At 35.3% G+C, this 18505-nt stretch overlaps 1 protein-coding gene across 2 annotated transcripts in view; it reads right to left on the reverse strand.

Annotated features, from left to right (window-relative positions):
- DACH1 (dachshund family transcription factor 1) overlaps nucleotides 1–18505 on the reverse strand; it is a 435501-nt gene that overhangs the window by 230940 nt on the left and 186056 nt on the right. For both annotated transcript variants that reach the window (XM_017951299.3, XM_017951301.3), the window contains exon 2: nucleotides 16533–16648. In XM_017951299.3, the coding sequence (XP_017806788.1) occupies nucleotides 16533–16648 (116 nt within the window). The remainder of the gene's footprint in view (nucleotides 1–16532; nucleotides 16649–18505) is intronic.

Genomic DNA, 18505 nt, shown 5'->3' on the forward strand with positions numbered 1-18505 from the left:
AGTGCCTTTTATTTTAACCGATTTATTATATTTACTAATTGAATCATATTTAATTTAACAATATTTTGGCCCAAAACTATGCTAGCAGTTGAAGATGCAGTGGTAAAAAAAATATACATAGACAAAAATATTGATTGTATATATAAAAGTAGTTGGAATTTTTAAATTAAATGCACATGTAACTGATAAGATTTTTTCACTTCTATTGATTATATCCTATGTACAAAGTCTTAATAAATATGCATTATAAATGTGAGAATATCTATAAAAGAGACGTGCGAGAAGTACTATGTAGATAAGCTCAAGCAATTATTTGGAAGCAAATTTCAAATATTTTTCATTTGCCAAAATGTTCTTTATTGTGGTTTGCATCTGCAATATGGCCATGGCCGTTCTAAACTATATGATGAGAATTATAAATTTAAATAAGGCTTTTAAAAATTATTTCTAAAAAGTAATGCTCTCTGCTCTCTTTGAATATACTAATTGGGTTTCCAAATAGGCTACTTATGAAATGCTAAATTTATGCATTTTATTATATTTATTATAAAAATAAATCAGTTGAACATGTAATAATCAGTAATGAAAAGATGACATAAAAATATGTCCAAAGAATAAAGAACCCTGCATGCTAGTTGATATGACATTGTAGGAACAAAAAGTGACATTAAGTAAAAAATGACCAGGTGCGGTGGCTTACACCTGTAATCCCAGCACTTTGAGAGGCCAAGGCAGGTAGGCCACCTGAGGTCAGGAGTTCAAGACGAGCCTGGCCAACATGGTGAAACCCTGTTTTTACTAAAAATACAAAAAATTGTCTGGGTGTGATGGTGCGCGCCTATAATCCCCGCTACTTGAGAGGCAGGAGAATTGCTTGAATCTGGGAAGCAGAGGTTGTAGTGAGCAGAGATCATGCCACTGCACTCCAGCTTGGGCAACAAGAGCAAAACTCTATCTCAAAAAACAAATAATAATAAAATAAAATAAATTTTAAAAATGAAGCAGCTGCGGATGTCAAATTTTACATACAGTTTTTTTTTCATATAGAATAGGAGTAAGTACTCATGAAGGACTATAACAAGGAATTTTCAATAATATTTTTTAAAGAGAAACTGAGAAAAAACAGCAGCACAGTCAATTTTTTACATGACTAAGATCTCACTTTAAATCTCTCTGAATCTCTTACAGATAAAAGAAACATGGGCAGATAATGGTAGTCCATGATACATGTGTTTAATTATAATCCTGAAATTTAAGGTATTAATGCATAGAAACTCCAGAGGCAATAGATTCTCTGGAATTCAGGCCAAGATCAACAGTGGTCTCGGCAGAACTGGCTGGACAGACAGTCAACATATTCAAGGTAAAATGAATATTGCTGTTGAGATGATGGGATGATACACTAATGGGAGTGATAATGCTGACAATTTTTATGATCAATTTTAAAAATTCAAAGGAAGCAAACCATCTCATTTCATTAAAATAATGGCATTGGTATTTGGAGGAAGTACACATTTCTAAAATGTCTATATTCCAGTAGTTCTCTCTCATTGATACATATAGTATTTTAGATGATTGATGTGGAACTCACTGTAATTTCAAAAATTCATAGAATATTATTATGTCATGAAATCCATGCGGAGAAAGCAATTGCCGTTATAAATCAAAAAGACAACTCATATGGACAGGTCATATGGTAACAGGTTCTCCTTGGAATAGTATCCTTAAATCTAATTTATTCAATAAGTTACTTAAAGGTTAGGTATGATGAGATGAATTTCATGCTCAAATAACTTCAAAATATCATTATATTGCAACATTAAGAGATTAATTTTCTTGGAATTTAGACATACTTGCATTTATATTCATTTGAATCAACATGGTTCCATGGAATCCTACTTGAACATTTTCTCCATAATTTTATTCCCTAAAAGAATTTTATTAAGCAATATAAGATAATAGATAATACAAAGGGCATTTACTGCTTTAATAGATAAATGAAGGTATCCAAATAGAAGGATACATTTTAAAAACTTTCACAATGTTACATTTTCAAATTTAGAAAATAGATGTTTTAATAGGAAAACGAATAGGTCCAAAACTTGACTTTTAGGGAATAATGCTTTACTTGGGGAACTAAATATTTTATTGCCTTTAATATTAAATATTTTACATGGTTAAAGATAATCTTGGTAATATAGCATCACATTCGTAAATCAAACCCAAAATAATAACTTATATTTGCATAGTCCTTTGGAATAAACAGAGTGTTACATCCCCTTTAATTCTTAAAAACTCAACACTCTTTCCTGAAATTGTATCCTTACATCCCAGGAAGCAAGCTCAAATAATTAAAAATATTTATTTAGAAAAATAGTCTCTCCAAAATTATTGGATTTCTGAAATGAAAATTAATGGAAATATGTTTTATCTCAATAGAATGATATTCAATCAAAAAATTGATGTAGGATGTATTCCAGTAAGTTAAATATGAATCACAAAATTCTACATATAATAGACAAAAACAAGTCAATGACATGAGAATTGTATCAGGGAAAAAATATTTTTTTGATCTAATTGAAAAATACAAAACAAAATTTTTGAATAAAAATAAAGAAATGGGCCAAGCACGATGGCTCATGCCTGTAATCCCAGGACCTTGGGAGGCCGAGGTGGGTGGATCATGAGGTCAAGAGACTGAGACCATCTGGGCCAACCTGGTAAAACTCTGTCTTTACTAAAAATACAAAAAGTTAGTTGGGCATGGTGGCGTTCACCTGTAGTCCCAGCTACTTGGGAGGCTGAGGCAGGAGAATCACTTGAACCCGGGAGGCGGAGGTTGCAGTGAGCCAAGATTGTGCCACTGCACTACAGCCTGGTTGACAGAGCAAGACTCCATCTCAAATAAATAAATAGGCCCAGTGCAGTGGCTCACACCTGTGATCCCAGCACTTTGAGAGGCTGAGGCAGGCAGATTGCTTTAGGTCAAGAGTTCAAGACCAGCCTGGCCAACATGGTGAAACTCTGTCTGTATTAAAAATACAAAAATTAGCCGGGCATGGTGGTGGGCACCTGTGATCCCAGCTACTCCAGAGGCTGAGGCAGGAGAATTGCTTGAACCGAGGAGGCAGAGGTTGCAGTGAGCCGAAATTGCATCACTGCACTCCAGCCTGTGCAACAAGAACAAAATTCTGTCTCAAACTAAAAAAAAAAAAAAAAGTAACAAGAAAACAAGAAATGATTATAACCTGATGCCATAAATATGGGAAAGAACTCATAATTCCCAGAACTGATATATTCAAACAGAGAGATAAATAACTGGTATTCCATGTGAAACAAAGCAAATTATCTGTTTTAAAAATCATCATCATAAAACTCTGAATCAGATGGCATCTTGCTGTGTCACACTTTGCAAAGTGTTTTGTGATCACATTAGCTTGGGGATACCCAAACTCCAGGCCACAGAGCAGTATGGGTCCTTGATCTGTTAGGACCTGGGCCACACAGCAGGAGCTGAGTGGCAGGTGAGCAAGCAAAGCTTCATCTGTATTTGAAGCCACTCCCCATTGTTTGCATTAACGCCTGAGCTCCATCTCCTGTCAGATTAGTGAGAACATTAGAGTCTCATAGGAGCAGGAACCCTATTGTGAACTGCACATGTGAGAGATCGAGGTTGTGTGTTCCTCACGAGAATCTAATGCCTGATGATCTGTCACCGTCTCCCATCACCTGCAGATGGTGTGGTGAGTTTTATTATTTCATTATATATTACAATGTAATAATAATAGAAATAAAGTGCACAATAAATGTAATGTTCTTGAATCATCCCAAAACCATACTTGCCACCCACCCCTATCAGTGGAAAAAATGTCTTCCACAAAACCAGTCCCTGGTGCCAAAAAGGTTGGGGACCGCTGCATTCTCTTACTATGTTCTTCACGAAGTCCTATCGAGTAAGAGATAAGGCAGAACTTATGACGGTGGTCTTTACATGATAAAGTAGGTATTTCAGAAGGCAGCTTGATGTAGGAATATAATTAATAAACTGGGGTCATAAAACCTAAATTGACTAGAACATAATAGGTACCAATTCCTACCTGTAATGGCTGAACAAGTGAGGGCAGGTAGTGTTACTCAACGTCACACAGCTAGCAAGTGATCAGGAAGAGAATAAAGGCCAGACCTTTCAGTTTCTAAGTTAGGAGCCAACTCACAATACCATTTTGTTTGAAAAATAAATGTCTTTTAAAGAAAAAAGTCATAGCCTAACCTACTCATTGTATCCTAAAATTAGCCAAAAAAATAAAAACTAAATAAAAAATCCATGGTATTCATTTCCTAGGAATTAGGTCTGTGGCAACTTTAATTAATGTGAAATGGCACAAAAGATCTTCAAATAGTTTAGTCTACTGTATATGTCTTCAGCCATATATCAACACGTGAACAAGATAAAAAGCTCTCCCATTAATTATACGGACTACTTCCTTAATGAAGTGCAAAAGTGTTTGCCTAATCTGATTCAATTTATTGAATTAGGTTACAGTTTTATCATTTTGAAAATCAGCTTCATTGTTTACAATATGTCAATTCATTTCCAACAATTAAATAGCTCAGCATACAGCCATAATCAATTGAAAGCAATCTCCATTTTTAAGGTCTACTACCATTTGTAATGTGCATATTTCTGAAAGTGATATGTGATAGCTTGAACATACATTGTAACAGTAGCAATGACATTTTATATCCCTAAAACTTATTTTGCCCACAAGTCTATAAAGAGAGTTCAGTGTCATTAAGTCCCTAAAAAGTAAACATTTCATAACCAAATTTCAGTGTTATAAAATAATACTATTAGCAAAATCTATACAGGATACGTGAATATGAATAGCTTGTCAATCTAAGACTTCCTATACCTAAACTATACATTTTAAAAGTTATTAATTTTATTTTTAAAACCAATGGAGTTGATTTGAGCATAGAAAGTAATAATATTGAATAACACTGGGATCAGCCTGTTTAATTACAATAATATGTTACATTTGTCTAGCTTCATCACTTGCAAGATGCTACTATAAATTGTGTGATTTGACATTCATGACAATTGGAGAAGCATAATTTTGATATAATAAAAAGATTCTTTTTACAGGTGAAAGAAATGAAGAATCAAAAAAAATTGAATGATTCAATTATTATATATTTCAAAAGCCATGCGCCTGAAAGATTCCTATGAATTTTGGGGATTGGCTTTTCTCTTGGGACTTTACTTTTTAAAACGGAAAGTCAAATCAAAGTAATTCTAAGTAAAGTTCAAGGTCTTTCACTTAAATATCTTTAGGGTTTATGTCCTTGTGTTATCATGTCTGATGATGTTTACTGTTTAAAATAATACAACACATTCCATCCCTATTCCAAACGCTATCACAACTTTAAATAGTTCTTTGTATTATGCTCAGTAATTGCCATTTCCTCCTATTGACTAATTTTACAGCTATGGAACCCTTTAGGGGTTCTCATGAAAGAAGGGGAGAGAAGACAAAAGAAAAAAGATATGTAAAAATCTCTTTCAACTGGAAAAAAAAAAAAAAGTGTCTGTTAGCTTTACCATAGTCACAGTTTTATTCAGAAGCTAACTATTCCATCCATTAAAAACAGGGTAGCAAGTATGATTGCTTGAGAATATAAAGCATGCATCTCAAAAGTAATTTTACGTTACCATACAAAAAACTAGGAATGAATATATGAATGAGTACCTTTTAACTAGAAAGACACCATGTCATGTTTGGGAGAAAAATTAAAAGTAAAATAAAATAGAATCCACATATTTCATAATTAGAAGGGAACGAGGTGGTCTTCCCCAACCTACCTCCCTCTCAATGTAAAACTGCCTTCAAATTTAACTAACAACAGGAATTATAAAGCGGGAAAATTTACAGCTGATGTTTAGGGAGGGAGGATAAGTTTTCAAAAAAGTTGTATTGTTTTGTAACATAAACAATATAGCCTATTAAATAAATTGAATAGAAAAACTGTAGCTGACAACTTTTCATCCCAGTTTTCTCTTGAGCATTTCTGTCAGAAGGAAAAATTGAGGTTTTATTAGTAATACATTCCACTTTCTGACAGTTCTCCACACAGCAAGTTTCTTTCTTACAGAAGCCAATGTAGACTTCTGTGCAATTTGTTCTATTAGTCAGATTTCTGCCTCAGAAGTGCAGAATATGATTCTATTGTATCATCCACTTTCAGATTTTCTGTAAGTCTTCTTAAGACTAAACATCACCATCATTTCCAAATTGCTATCAGCATGACTGTTCTTTTAATGCTCACAAGTTTGTCAATGTCTTACTAAAAATTGTGGTGCCATGACTGAACATAATATTCCAGATGCCATCTGGACTGTAGAGCAAAATAGCACTGTTGTTTCCCTTTATCTGGACTTTATATTCCTATCTATTAAGCTTAGTTTTATATTAGCACTTTCCAAAGTTTACCACAATGTTCATTTATATGGTTACAGAGCCAAATGAAATTCTTCATCATTTTTCATGCAGAATATGTTTAAATCAGGTCTTAAGTTAATGAGGGTAGGTAATCAAGTAGGGTAATAAATGTTTGGGGACACAAATTGCAAGGTTTTAGAAACACTATGATCTTTCTGGCTTTTGCCAGCTTCTCTAGAAATGTTCAGATGCAGAAAAGGCTTTTGACAAAATTCAACAGCCCTTCATGCTAAAAACTCTCAATAAATTCGGTATTGATGGAACGTATCTCAAAATAATAAGAGCTATTTATGACAAACCCACAGCCAATATACTGAATGGGCAAAAACTGGAAAAATTCTCTTTGAAAACTGGCACAAGACAGGGATGCCCTCTCTCACCACTCCTATTCAACATAGTGTTGGAAGTTCTGGCTAGGGCAATCAGGCAAGAGAAAGAAATCAAGGGTATTCAGTTAGGACAAGAAGAAGTCAAATTGTCCCTGTTTGCAGATGACATGATTGTGTATTTAGAAAACCCCATTGTCTCAGCCCAAAATCTCCTTAAGCTGATAAGCAACTTCAGCAAAATCTCAGGATACAAAATTAATGTGCAAAAATCACAAGCATTCTTATACACCAGTAACGGACAAACAGAGAGCCAAATCATGAATGAACTTCCATTCACAATTGCTTCAAAGAGAATCAAATACCTAGGAATCCAACTGACAAGGGATGTAAAGGACCTCTTCAAGGAGAACTACAAACCACTGCTCAGTGAAATAAAAGAGGACACAAACAAATGGAAGAACATACCATGCTCATGGATAGGAAGAATCAATATCGTGAAAATGGCCATACTGCACAAGGTGATTTATACATTCAGTGCCATCCCCATCAAGCTACCAATGAGTTTCTTCACAGAATTGGAAAAAACTGCTTTAAAGTTCATATAGAACCAAAAAAGAGCCCGCATCTCCAAGACAATCCTAAGTCAAAAGAACAAAGCTGGTGGCATCACGCTACCTGACTTCAAACTATACTACAAGGCTACAGTAACCAAAACAGCATGGTACTGGTACCAAAACAGAGATATAGACCAATGGAATAGAACAGAGTCCTCAGAAATAATACCACACATCTACAGCCATTTGATCTTTGACAAACCTGAGAGAAACAAGAAATGGGGGAAGGATTCCCTATTTAATAAATGGTGCTGGGAAAATTGGCTAGCCATAAGTAGAAAGCTGAAACTGGATCCTTTCCTTACTCCTTATACGAAAATTAATTCAAGATGGATTAGAGACTTAAATGTTAGACCTAATACCATAAAAATCCTAGAGGAAAACCTAGGTAGTACCATTCAGGACATAGGCATGGGCAAAGACTTCATGTCTAAAACACCAAACGCAATGGCAGCAAAAGCCAAAATTGACAAATGGGATCTCATTAAACTAAAGAGCTTCTGCACAGCAAAAGAAACTACCATCAGAGTGAACAGGCAACCTACAGAATGGGAGAAAATTTTTGCAATCTACTCATCTGACAAAGGGCTAATATCCAGAACCTACAAAGAACTCAAACAAATTTACAAGAAAAAAACAAACAACCCTATCAAAAAGTGGGCAAAGGATATGAACAGACATTTCTCAAAAGAAGACATTCATACAGCCAACAGACACATGAAAAAATGCTCATCATCACTGGTAATCAGAGAAATGCAAATCAAAACCACAATGAGATACCATCTCACACCAGTTAGAATGGCGATCATTAAAAAGTCAGGAAACAACAGGTGCTGGAGAGGATGTGGAGAAATAGGAACACTTTTACACTGTTGGTGGGATTGTAAACTAGTTCAACCATTATGGAAAACAGTATGGCGATTCCTCAAGGATCTAGAACTAGATGTACCATATGACCCAGCCATACCATTACTGGGTATATACCCAAAGGATTATAAATCATGCTGCTATAAAGACACATGCACACGTATGTTTATTGCGGCACTATTCACAATAGCAAAGACTTGGAATCAACCCAAATGTCCATCAGTGACAGACTGGATTAAGAAAATGTGGCACATATACACCATGGGATACTATGCAGCCATCAAAAAGGATGAGTTTGTGTCCTTTGTAGGGACGTGGATGCAGCTGGAAACCATCATTCTTAGCAAACTATCACAAGAACAGAAAACAAACACCGCATGTTCTCACTCATAGGTGGGAACTGAACAATGAGATCACTTGGACTCGGGAAGGGGAACATCACACACCAGGGCCTATCATGGGGAGGGGGGAGGGGGGAGGGATTGCATTGGGAGTTATACCTGATGTAAATGACTAGTTGATGGGTGCTGACAAGTTGATGGGTGCAGCACAGCAACATGACACAAGTATACATATGTAACAAACCTGCACGTTATGCACATGTACCCTAGAACTTAAAGTATAATAATAATAAAAAATTAAAAAATTTAAAAAAAAAAAAGAAATGTTCCTGCCAACACTTTCAGAGCAATTTTACATCTTTACAAAGGACAGAGTAAAGTTGTGAAACTTATCCCCCAAAAGTATGGAGAAAATAAAAAGAAGTTCCAACATTTTATGGTTAAATATTCAAGAACTAACCTACAGCACATCATTAAGGGAAGGAGTTGAAGCTTTGAGGTTAGCCTCAGAGAGGAAAGCCTATCAAAGAGAGAGGCTAAAAAATAAATAAATAAAATAAAAATAAAAATAAACTGTTTATCTTGTTTTGCATTAAAATAAGCAATATTTGTATTTCTCACATTTCTTGTGTAGGATGGGACGTAAGATACCCACTGCACTTCCTACTGGTTAAAAAATTATAGCAAGCAATAAAAGACAACATGTGACACACTCATGATGTAACCAAAGGATTAAAACACTAAGAATTTCACAAATAAATGGATATCTGCAAAGCTCCAAAGCTCCAGGTAATCTATACAATATCCAATGTCATAATCAAAAGTTGACTCTGAAAATCTGATTTGCTTTTCTTAACATAAGTAAACTTCTCTTGTCAAAGGAGGCATCATATTACTAAAAGGAAGCAAATAAGACCTTGCAGTTAGTCAATTAAGAACGTTAGCAACTTCATTATGGGAAATCTACTGAGAGAAAAGTGTAAGCAGATTGTAATTCTTAGTACAGACCAGTGTAGGCATATGAGACTACAGAACTCAATAGAAACTTGGAAGAGAGAAATAAATTAGGGAAGAAAGTATGGCAATTTTATTCTAAATTAAGTAGATGAGAGGACTGTCCAGAAGTCTAGTAATATGTGGTTATTTAATTAAGTCTAAAAATAACAGATGATTGCTCTAAGAGATTAGAAAGAAATGATTTTTGTGAATATCTATGCTAGTAACAGACTGAGGGCATATTGTGATTTAACAGAAGTACTCTGTCATAACACGTTACATAGGGAAAAAAGAAGTAAATATATTTCTTATGTAGTTTATCATAACAAGAGCTATATTTACATTCAGTTAAATTAAGAAATATATTTTATTTGTATGTATTAAATTAATTATGTATCAAGGTACTGGATGTACAATGAAAATTCTAATCTTTAAGAATTGTATAATATAGTACAAATGTAGTTATATATACCTGTATATGCAGGAATTGTAAAGAGTAATATGTTCCCATGGACATGGTGGGGAGGGGGACACAACACACTGGGGCCTCTCGGGGGGTAAGGGGCTGGGGCAGAGATAGCATTAGGAGAAATACCTAATGTAGATGACAGGTTAATGGGTGCAGCAAACCACCATGGCACATGTATATCTATGTAACAAACCTGCATGTTCTGCACATGTACCCCAGAACTTAAAGCATAATAATTTTAAAAAGGAGTAATATGTTCCATGCTACTATGTTATTTCTATAAATATCACTTCTTTCGAGCATCAATTTAGAGATTTATATTCCATCAATTGTTGATGATTATGCTTAAATGTAACCATCATAACCTATAAACAAACAAATAATGCCTTCCATATACTTAGTATACCTCCATCAGGCTCTAGACTCTGTATCTTTAATCTGGAGCCTAACTGTGCTTAATGGGATTTTAGAAGCTACATTAACACACCAGTGTTTAAATTTGTAATTGTAAGACATAATAATTTCTCTCAGAAATCCTTTACTGAATATGTATTAGCCATATTCATTGAATAAATATTTAGTTTGGAATATCTGCTCTGTGCCAGGCAATATTCTACACACCAGCGATACCAAAGTGAACAAAACAGGCCAAAATCTTCCAGAGGCTACATTCGTGTGCATGTCTACTGCACCTCACTTGGACTTCTCATAATACTTAGCCTAGTGATTTGCTGGATGTGGTAGACTACCAATGGCCTCCAAAATTCAGCCCATGTCCTAATGCAGAAAATGTGTGAATGCTACTTTATATAAAAAAAATAAAAATAAAAAATAAATAAATAAATAAATAAATAATCTTTGTAGATGTGATTATGTTAAGGATCTTAAGATAGGAGATTATCCTGTATTATCTAATGTAGCCTAAATACAATGACAAGTGTCCTTACAAGAGAGTCAGAGGGAGATTTTACATACACACACACACACACACACACACACACACACACACGAAGGCAACATTACCACCGAGTCAGAAATTGGAGAGCCAGGCAGCCACGAAACCAAGAAATGCCTGCAGCTCCCAGGAGCTCAAAGAGGCAAGAACTGGATTCTCCCTTAGAGCCTCCAGAGCGGGTACCCTGCTGACACCATGATTTTAGCCCAATGATGCTGATTTTGGACTTGCAACCTCCAGAACTCTGAGAGTATAAATTGTGGTTTTGCCGCTAAGCATACGGTAATCTGTTATGCCAGGCACAGGAAACTAATAGAGTGCTCCATTCAAGTTTGAAAACTAAATAAATTGCATGATGAAGTCTAATGTTTAGGTTAGCCTTACGAAAAGGAAAACAAAAAAAGAAGACATACCTTTTAATTTTTCTCTTCAAGAAAAATGCAAAGGGAACATACATTAAGTAGTTATAGGTTAAATGTGCTATACTCAACAAAATGTCTAGTTATCAAACCTCTCAAATGTTTCCTACATATATAAATATATGAAAACACATACAAACATATTGCATAAACATTAAGTGTTTAAATAGTTTACATGAGATTTATTATTTTGGTAAGGCATACAGTAGCTTGTTATGTTTAATTCATTAGTGAAGATAAACCAACCATTTGTGGCTGTTTGACTCGTGCATTTTTCTGTTCTCCTTACTTGTGAGTATCCCAGTGGAATACAGAGCATTTATTATAATAAACTTCTCAACATACAGGGCACTTTTTTTTTTTTTTTTTTGAGATGGAGTCTTGTTCTGTTGTCCAGGCTTGAGTGCAATGGTGTGATCTCAGCTCACTGTAACCTCCACTTTTTGGGTTCAGGCGATTCTCCTGCCTCAGCCTCCTGAGTAGCTGGAATTACAGGCACCCGCCACCACGGCCAGCTAATTTTTGTATTTTAGTAGAGATAGGGTTTCACCATGTTGGCCAGGCTGGTCTCGAACTCCTGACCTCAGGTGATCCACCCGCCTCGGCCTCCCAAATTTCTGGGATTACAGGCGTGAACCACCGTGCCCAGCCTAGGCACAGTTTTACATTGTAAATTTTCTCCTGAGATGTTGAAATGTTTAATGCATTTAAACTATTACAAATGCTAATATTACAAAAGAGGTTTTTTAGATATTGTTGCTGTTTACTAATTAATAGAAAAAAACATTAAATTTGAAATATGTTTTTGAATTCACCACACGAGAACATTTTTCTCTAAACTTTTTTAGAGATAAGAATGTTTCAGTGGAATTAACTCTAGATTAATATTGCCCCAGTCCAGTATTTTTTCCAAAATGATAAATTTGTAAGTTATAAATTCTTACCTTTTAAGCATAAGGTATGTGTGTATAATTGCTTTCTTTACCCTGAATACTTATTAGTTACATGTCTACAAGATCACAGTGACAGAAAAGACATATCCAAGAGACGAAACTATCAATCATTCATTCATTTAATTTGAGTGTATTTTTAAGAAAATATTAAATAATTTTTATGTCAAAGGCAAATACTGGGGACTCAATTAATTCTTAATATTTTTATGAAATGCATCTCAAAATTAATTTGCATACTGACTTAAAGATGAAATCAGAAATTTGGCAAATACACTATCCAAATTGCATTCCTGAACAAGAGGGGAATATTTTGAATTCCTAAATAACCCCTCTCTTAATTTTAAATAGACATCATCTTAGAAAAAGTTGAATGTTATTGGAAGTCTGTTGCTAGGATGAATTATTCCAAACTGGTAGTTATTATCAAAAATGATTTATGACAAGGGCTCAGTCAAAATAAATGTAGTGACCACAGCAGGAGGTATTGCCTTGTGTGACTCTACAAAGAACCTTCTTTCTTTCATTAGCTTCAACTTCTGGTTGCTATGGCATCCGGTGACAACCATAACTTTTAGAAATTATCACCATCTGCCCACGCCCCTTCTAAGGTTACACACAAGCCCACTCAAGCAGCCAAAATAACACATCAAAATTCCACAAGCAATCTCAAAGTTTGTTGTTTCGTTTTGTTTTTGTTTTTGTTTCAAGTATAGATACCTACATTCTTAAATATTAAGACTAGGAAAATACATTTTTAAAAAATAGTCTTTTTTTTCCTAAGAAAACAAATGCACCCAGGGAAAACTATTATTTAACTCCAATATTCAATACTTGAAACTATAAAAGAATGATTAGGACTGAATCAATAGGGTTTTTTTGTTTGCTTGTTTGTTGTTTTGTTTTGTTTTTGAGACAGAGTCTCGCTCTGACGCCAGGCTGGAGTGCAGTGGCGCGATCTTGGCTCACTGCAACCTCTGCCTCCCAGGTTCAAGCGATTCTCCTGCCTCAGCATCCCGAGTAGTTGGGATTACAGACGCATACCACCATGCCCAGCTAATTTTTGTATTTTTAGTAGAGACGGAGTTTCACCATGTTGGCCAGGATGGTCTCCATCTCTTGACCCCACGATCCGCCTGCCTCAGCTTCCCAAAGTGCTAGGATTACAGTCGTGAGCCACCGTCCCCCGGCTGATCAATAGGTATTTATAAATTTGTCTAAATTAATTCATTTTCTTTTCACAGGACAAAGTTAGGCAACTTTGAAGATACATTTACATCTTTTTATCGTTTTCAAATGTTACTTCTCAGAATACAGAAGTACAGGCCAATATTAATAAATAAAGTCCTGCAATTTTAAAAGTCTATATAATCACATTTAGTGATATTCCCCCAATACACTAAAGCATTCGGTAGACTGTTTTGGGAGAAAGATGTTACATACTTCTTGAGAATTATAAAATTTATTTAAGATCTTTAGATTTCCAGTTAATGTTTTAAGACAGTAAAGATACGTTCCCTAGTATATGAAGACATTACTCTGTATTCCCTAAAATCTAAACTTCTGCATCTAGAAAAAGTTTACTTAAAAAGAGAAAAAATACTGAATATACGAAGGTAACGCCATTCATGTGCAATAGTCAAACTTCCGGCAACCTAAAATCTTCCGACTAATGTTTAAAAGTTGAAAGTAAGCAAAATAGTAGTGAGCTGGCTCACACACCCTGTTCTAAAGCAATTCACTGAAGTCTACAGGCACTAAACTAACTTCCTTCTTTCCTTTCTCTCTCTTTTTTTTTCTCTCTCTCTTTCCCTCCCTCCCTCCTTCTTTTCTTTTCTTTTCTTTTCTTTTCTCTTCTCTTCTCTCTTTCTTTCTTTCTCTTTCTTCTTTCCCTTCCCCCCCTTCCTTCTTTCCTTCTTTCCTTCCTTTCTCTTCTCTCTCTCTCTCTCTCTCTCTCTCTCTCTCTCTCTCTCTCTCTCTTTTCTTTCTGACGCAGTCTTGCTCTGTTACCCAGGCTGGAGTGCAGTGGCGCAATCTCGGCTCACTGCAACCTCCAGCTCCCGGGTTCAAGCGATTCTCCTGCCTCAGCCTCCCGAAGCTGGGACTACAGGCACCCGCCACCGCGCCCGGCTAATTTTCTGTATTTTTTTTAGTAGAGACGGGATTTCACCGTATTAGGCAGGATGGTCTTGATCTCCTGACCTCGTGATCCGCCAGCCTCGGCCTCCAAAAGTGCTGGGATTACAAATGTGACCACTGTGCTCGGCCTTAAGATTTTCATATGCAGTATAAAAGATTTTCCTATGTCATTCCCAAGTCCCAAATTTTCTAAACAGAATTTTTTATCATTCAGTTAAACATAAATAAGCAAGGATTAGCCAAGTACTACCTATTTCATTTTTCCAAATCTCAAATTGGAATTAGAATATCAGGCAGTAGGATTCAGTTACTTGAAAAGCATGATTAAACAAATTGAAATGATAATAGCCGCCTTGTAATTGGGCAATTTTCAGCTACTGATTTCATTTTTTTGTATCTCAATTTTTCATGCACAAAATTAGTATAAAAATTTTTCATGGAATTTTCAATTATTTACCATTAAAAATTTTGGTGGCTAGGTATGGTAGCTCATGCCTGTAAACTAAGAACTTTGGAAGGTCGAGGCAGATGTGTTACTTGGGTCCAAGAGTTCAAGACCAGACAGAGCAACATGAAGAAACCCCATCTCTAGAAAAAAAAAAAAAAAAAAATACAAAAATTAGCCAGGCATGGTGGCCTGTGCCTGTAAGTTCTAGCTACTCAGAAGGCTGTGGTGGGAGGATCTGTTGAGCCCAGGAGGTCCAGGCTGCAGTGTGCCATGACTGAGCCACTGCACTGCAGCCTGGGTAACAGAGGGAGACCCTCTGTCTTAAAAACAAAAATAAAAATAAAAATAAAAATTATTGCTGCCTTGCTGAAAAAAAGATTAAATATATAAAATGAACAAATAGCTGAAATAGCTACAAATTCAACTCAATCATTTTTGTTAAATATCCACAAAAGTGAATGAACTGTTTAGACATTACTGCAAAAATAAAGATGAGTTAGAGACAGTCATTGATGTCAAGAAACTTCTACCCAAATATGAAATATGAAATAAGATTACTTCATGATTATATTAGAGCACACAGAAAGACAAATGTTACAAAGAAAAATAACACATTGATACAGGAATTTAGAGAAAAAAGAAAAACTCTCTTCTCATCTTGCCAGATTACCTTTATGGCATCAGCTGTATTGTAACACATGACATTTATATGTTCATATGTATATTTCCTCAATATACATATGATAAAGAAAAAACAATATACATATTATATATTATAATATCAGCAATATTTTAATGTGCTCATGTATCTGGCTCATTTCCTGATGAAACAATAAAGATGGGCAAACATATGTTTCCATAAATAAAATAATTAATGAACCCATTCAGGTGGTAGAAATCAAATGAATGAATTTTGCTTCAGTGCATTATTAAATTTGTTTATGGTATGGAGCTTATGTAGTCAAGACTATTCTTTTACTTAGACATTTTCAAAATTCTAAAAATAAACATTTTTCATATGGTTCTGATAGAAACGTATGAGTTTGCAAAAAATCACGAGACATTTCTATTCACCAAAGTTACTGTCTTTTGTTTGGATGCATGTCTATCAGTGTCTGGAATGCTAAACAAGTTTAAAACCCAAAGACCTGGGTTTGGACCACCACTGACAGCTACAGCTGAGTGACCTTGAGAAAGTCACTGATTTTCTCTGAACTTCGATTCCTTAATAAAAAAAATAGGAATAATAATTTGATGTTTGATATTTGTGGTAGGATTAATTAAAATAACTTCTAGCACTGTGCTCAGTTAAGCTTTTGTTTTATTTTAAATAAAGAAAAGATGGTAATCATAATGCAGTTTTGAAATAAATTATCTCAGTAACATTATCTTAGTGTGCACAAAATATAATTGATGTGTGTAAATATTGATTTACAGGTATATATAAAAGCTATGCCATTGGCTGATTTTTAATATTTTTTGGCATAAGTGAGTAGCAGCCTTACCTGTTGGTGGAATTATCCCAGGAGACATGAGACCAGGGACAGAATGTGGCATGATGTGAGAGTTCTCTGGGGAGGTGACACTTTGAGTCCTCTTAGGAGGCCTTCCAGGTCTAGAACTGAAACAAACAAACAAAAAAATTTTACAATTAAGCTGTTGTCTTACACATCATTTCAAAGTTGTTTCAAGTGGTAACATGGACTGTAAATAAATTTGTTTCAAGGACGGTTGCTTTTGCAGTTAGATGTAATAGACTTCCATCACTAATTAGATTACATGCTGAATTCATTTTCCTCATTGAAGATCAGCCACTCCTGATGCATAATTCATAGCCTGCACCTCGTTACCTGCTTCTTCATATTAATATCTATACACAGTTTGAATTGCCTCGTTTGCATATGCTAAAGTTCTGCATGCAGCCTTCAGCACGAAAATTATGCACTAACTTGTAATAATTATTACAGTCAGCCTGCTATTGATTTATGAGACTTTTAAAAACCAAATATGTGTAGTACTTGTAATGAATGATATTTTAAGGTTCTTCAGGAAATTAAAAGGCAATGGCTGCCTAAGGAAATGTTCTGCTTGTTTGATTTAATACTACAGTTAGCTGGGAGGTGGAATGAAAGAGTGATTCAGACCTATAGCACATTTTTCGATGATATGTTTTATTACTTCGCACTGCTAGCCTGATATCTAGATGATAAATGACAATACATATCTAATGTGTGAAAAGGTCTTGCAATTTCTTTATTTTTTGTCATTTAAAAGATAAGTCAAGTTATCTTTTAACCCTTATTCTATTTAAGTGAACATCCCCCACTAAGTTCCCTTACTTTTAATATACTAAAATGTACTTGAAAGGCTTAGGATTATTTGCAGGATATCATTAAGGAACTGCCAGTGTAGCATCTCATACCTACCTTTAGGATAAATAAAAATACTTTGTGTTTTAGCAATACTGTGCTTTACATGCCCATTACACAAGATTAATTATTACAGTTATAAAAGCAGAGGTAGAGACATCTATTTGCAATCATTAATGGAAAACAACCATTGTACATAATCTTACAATTTTTTAAAAGAAAGTTTTAGGCCGGGCGCGGTGGCTCAAGCCTGTAATCCCAGCACTTTGGGAGGCCGAGGCGGGTGGATCACGAGGTCAGGAGATCGAGACCATCCTGGCTAACATGGTGAAACCCCGTCTCTACTAAAAATACAAAAAACTAGCCGGGCGTGGTGGCGGGCGACTGTAGTCCCAGCTACTCGGAGGCTGAGGCAGGAGAATGGCGTGAACCTGGGAGGCGGAGCTTGCAGTGAGCCGAGATCGCGCCACTGCACTCCAGCCTGGGTGACACAGCGCGAGACTCCGTCTCAAAAAAAATAAAAATAAAAATAAAATAAATAAATAAATAAAAGAAAGTTTTAGCATCGTGTTTTCACTTTTTGCCTCTGTATCATAAATGTGCTTTTATGAAATGCTCTCCCATCATGTATTTGGCCAAAATGTGCCTAGATATTTCAAAACTAACAGATATAGCCTCATAAATAAGCATTTTCATGTTTTGCCTTTGCTGAGATCCCTAGATTTATCAGAAGATTCAAATAATTTATCTATTTAATTTAGGTAGGTAATGTATGTGGTCATTGAGCAAATAATTATTAAGTGCGTGCTGTTTTCAAAGAGGTGCACTATGGAAGCTAATTTAGGAGAATGGGTTCTTAGACTTCAGAAGTTTGCATTCTTGCCAAAAGGAAAGAATCTGGTGCATAAACAACTATGATGGAAATTGTAATGTGCTAAATCACATAAGAAAGTTGCAATTCGAATACTAATTGGAGGTTAGGATGGATGGTGATACTACCATGTCATGGGAAGGAAGAAGGCAGCAAGAACATTAGAAGAGAATTCTGAAGGAGAGTTAAGCATGGAGAAGAAAAGAATAGAAGAAAATTACACTCCAGTGAGAATGTG

This window comes from Papio anubis, chromosome 15, assembly GCF_008728515.1.
Source record: "Papio anubis isolate 15944 chromosome 15, Panubis1.0, whole genome shotgun sequence".
Classification (NCBI taxonomy): Eukaryota; Metazoa; Chordata; class Mammalia; order Primates; family Cercopithecidae; genus Papio; species Papio anubis.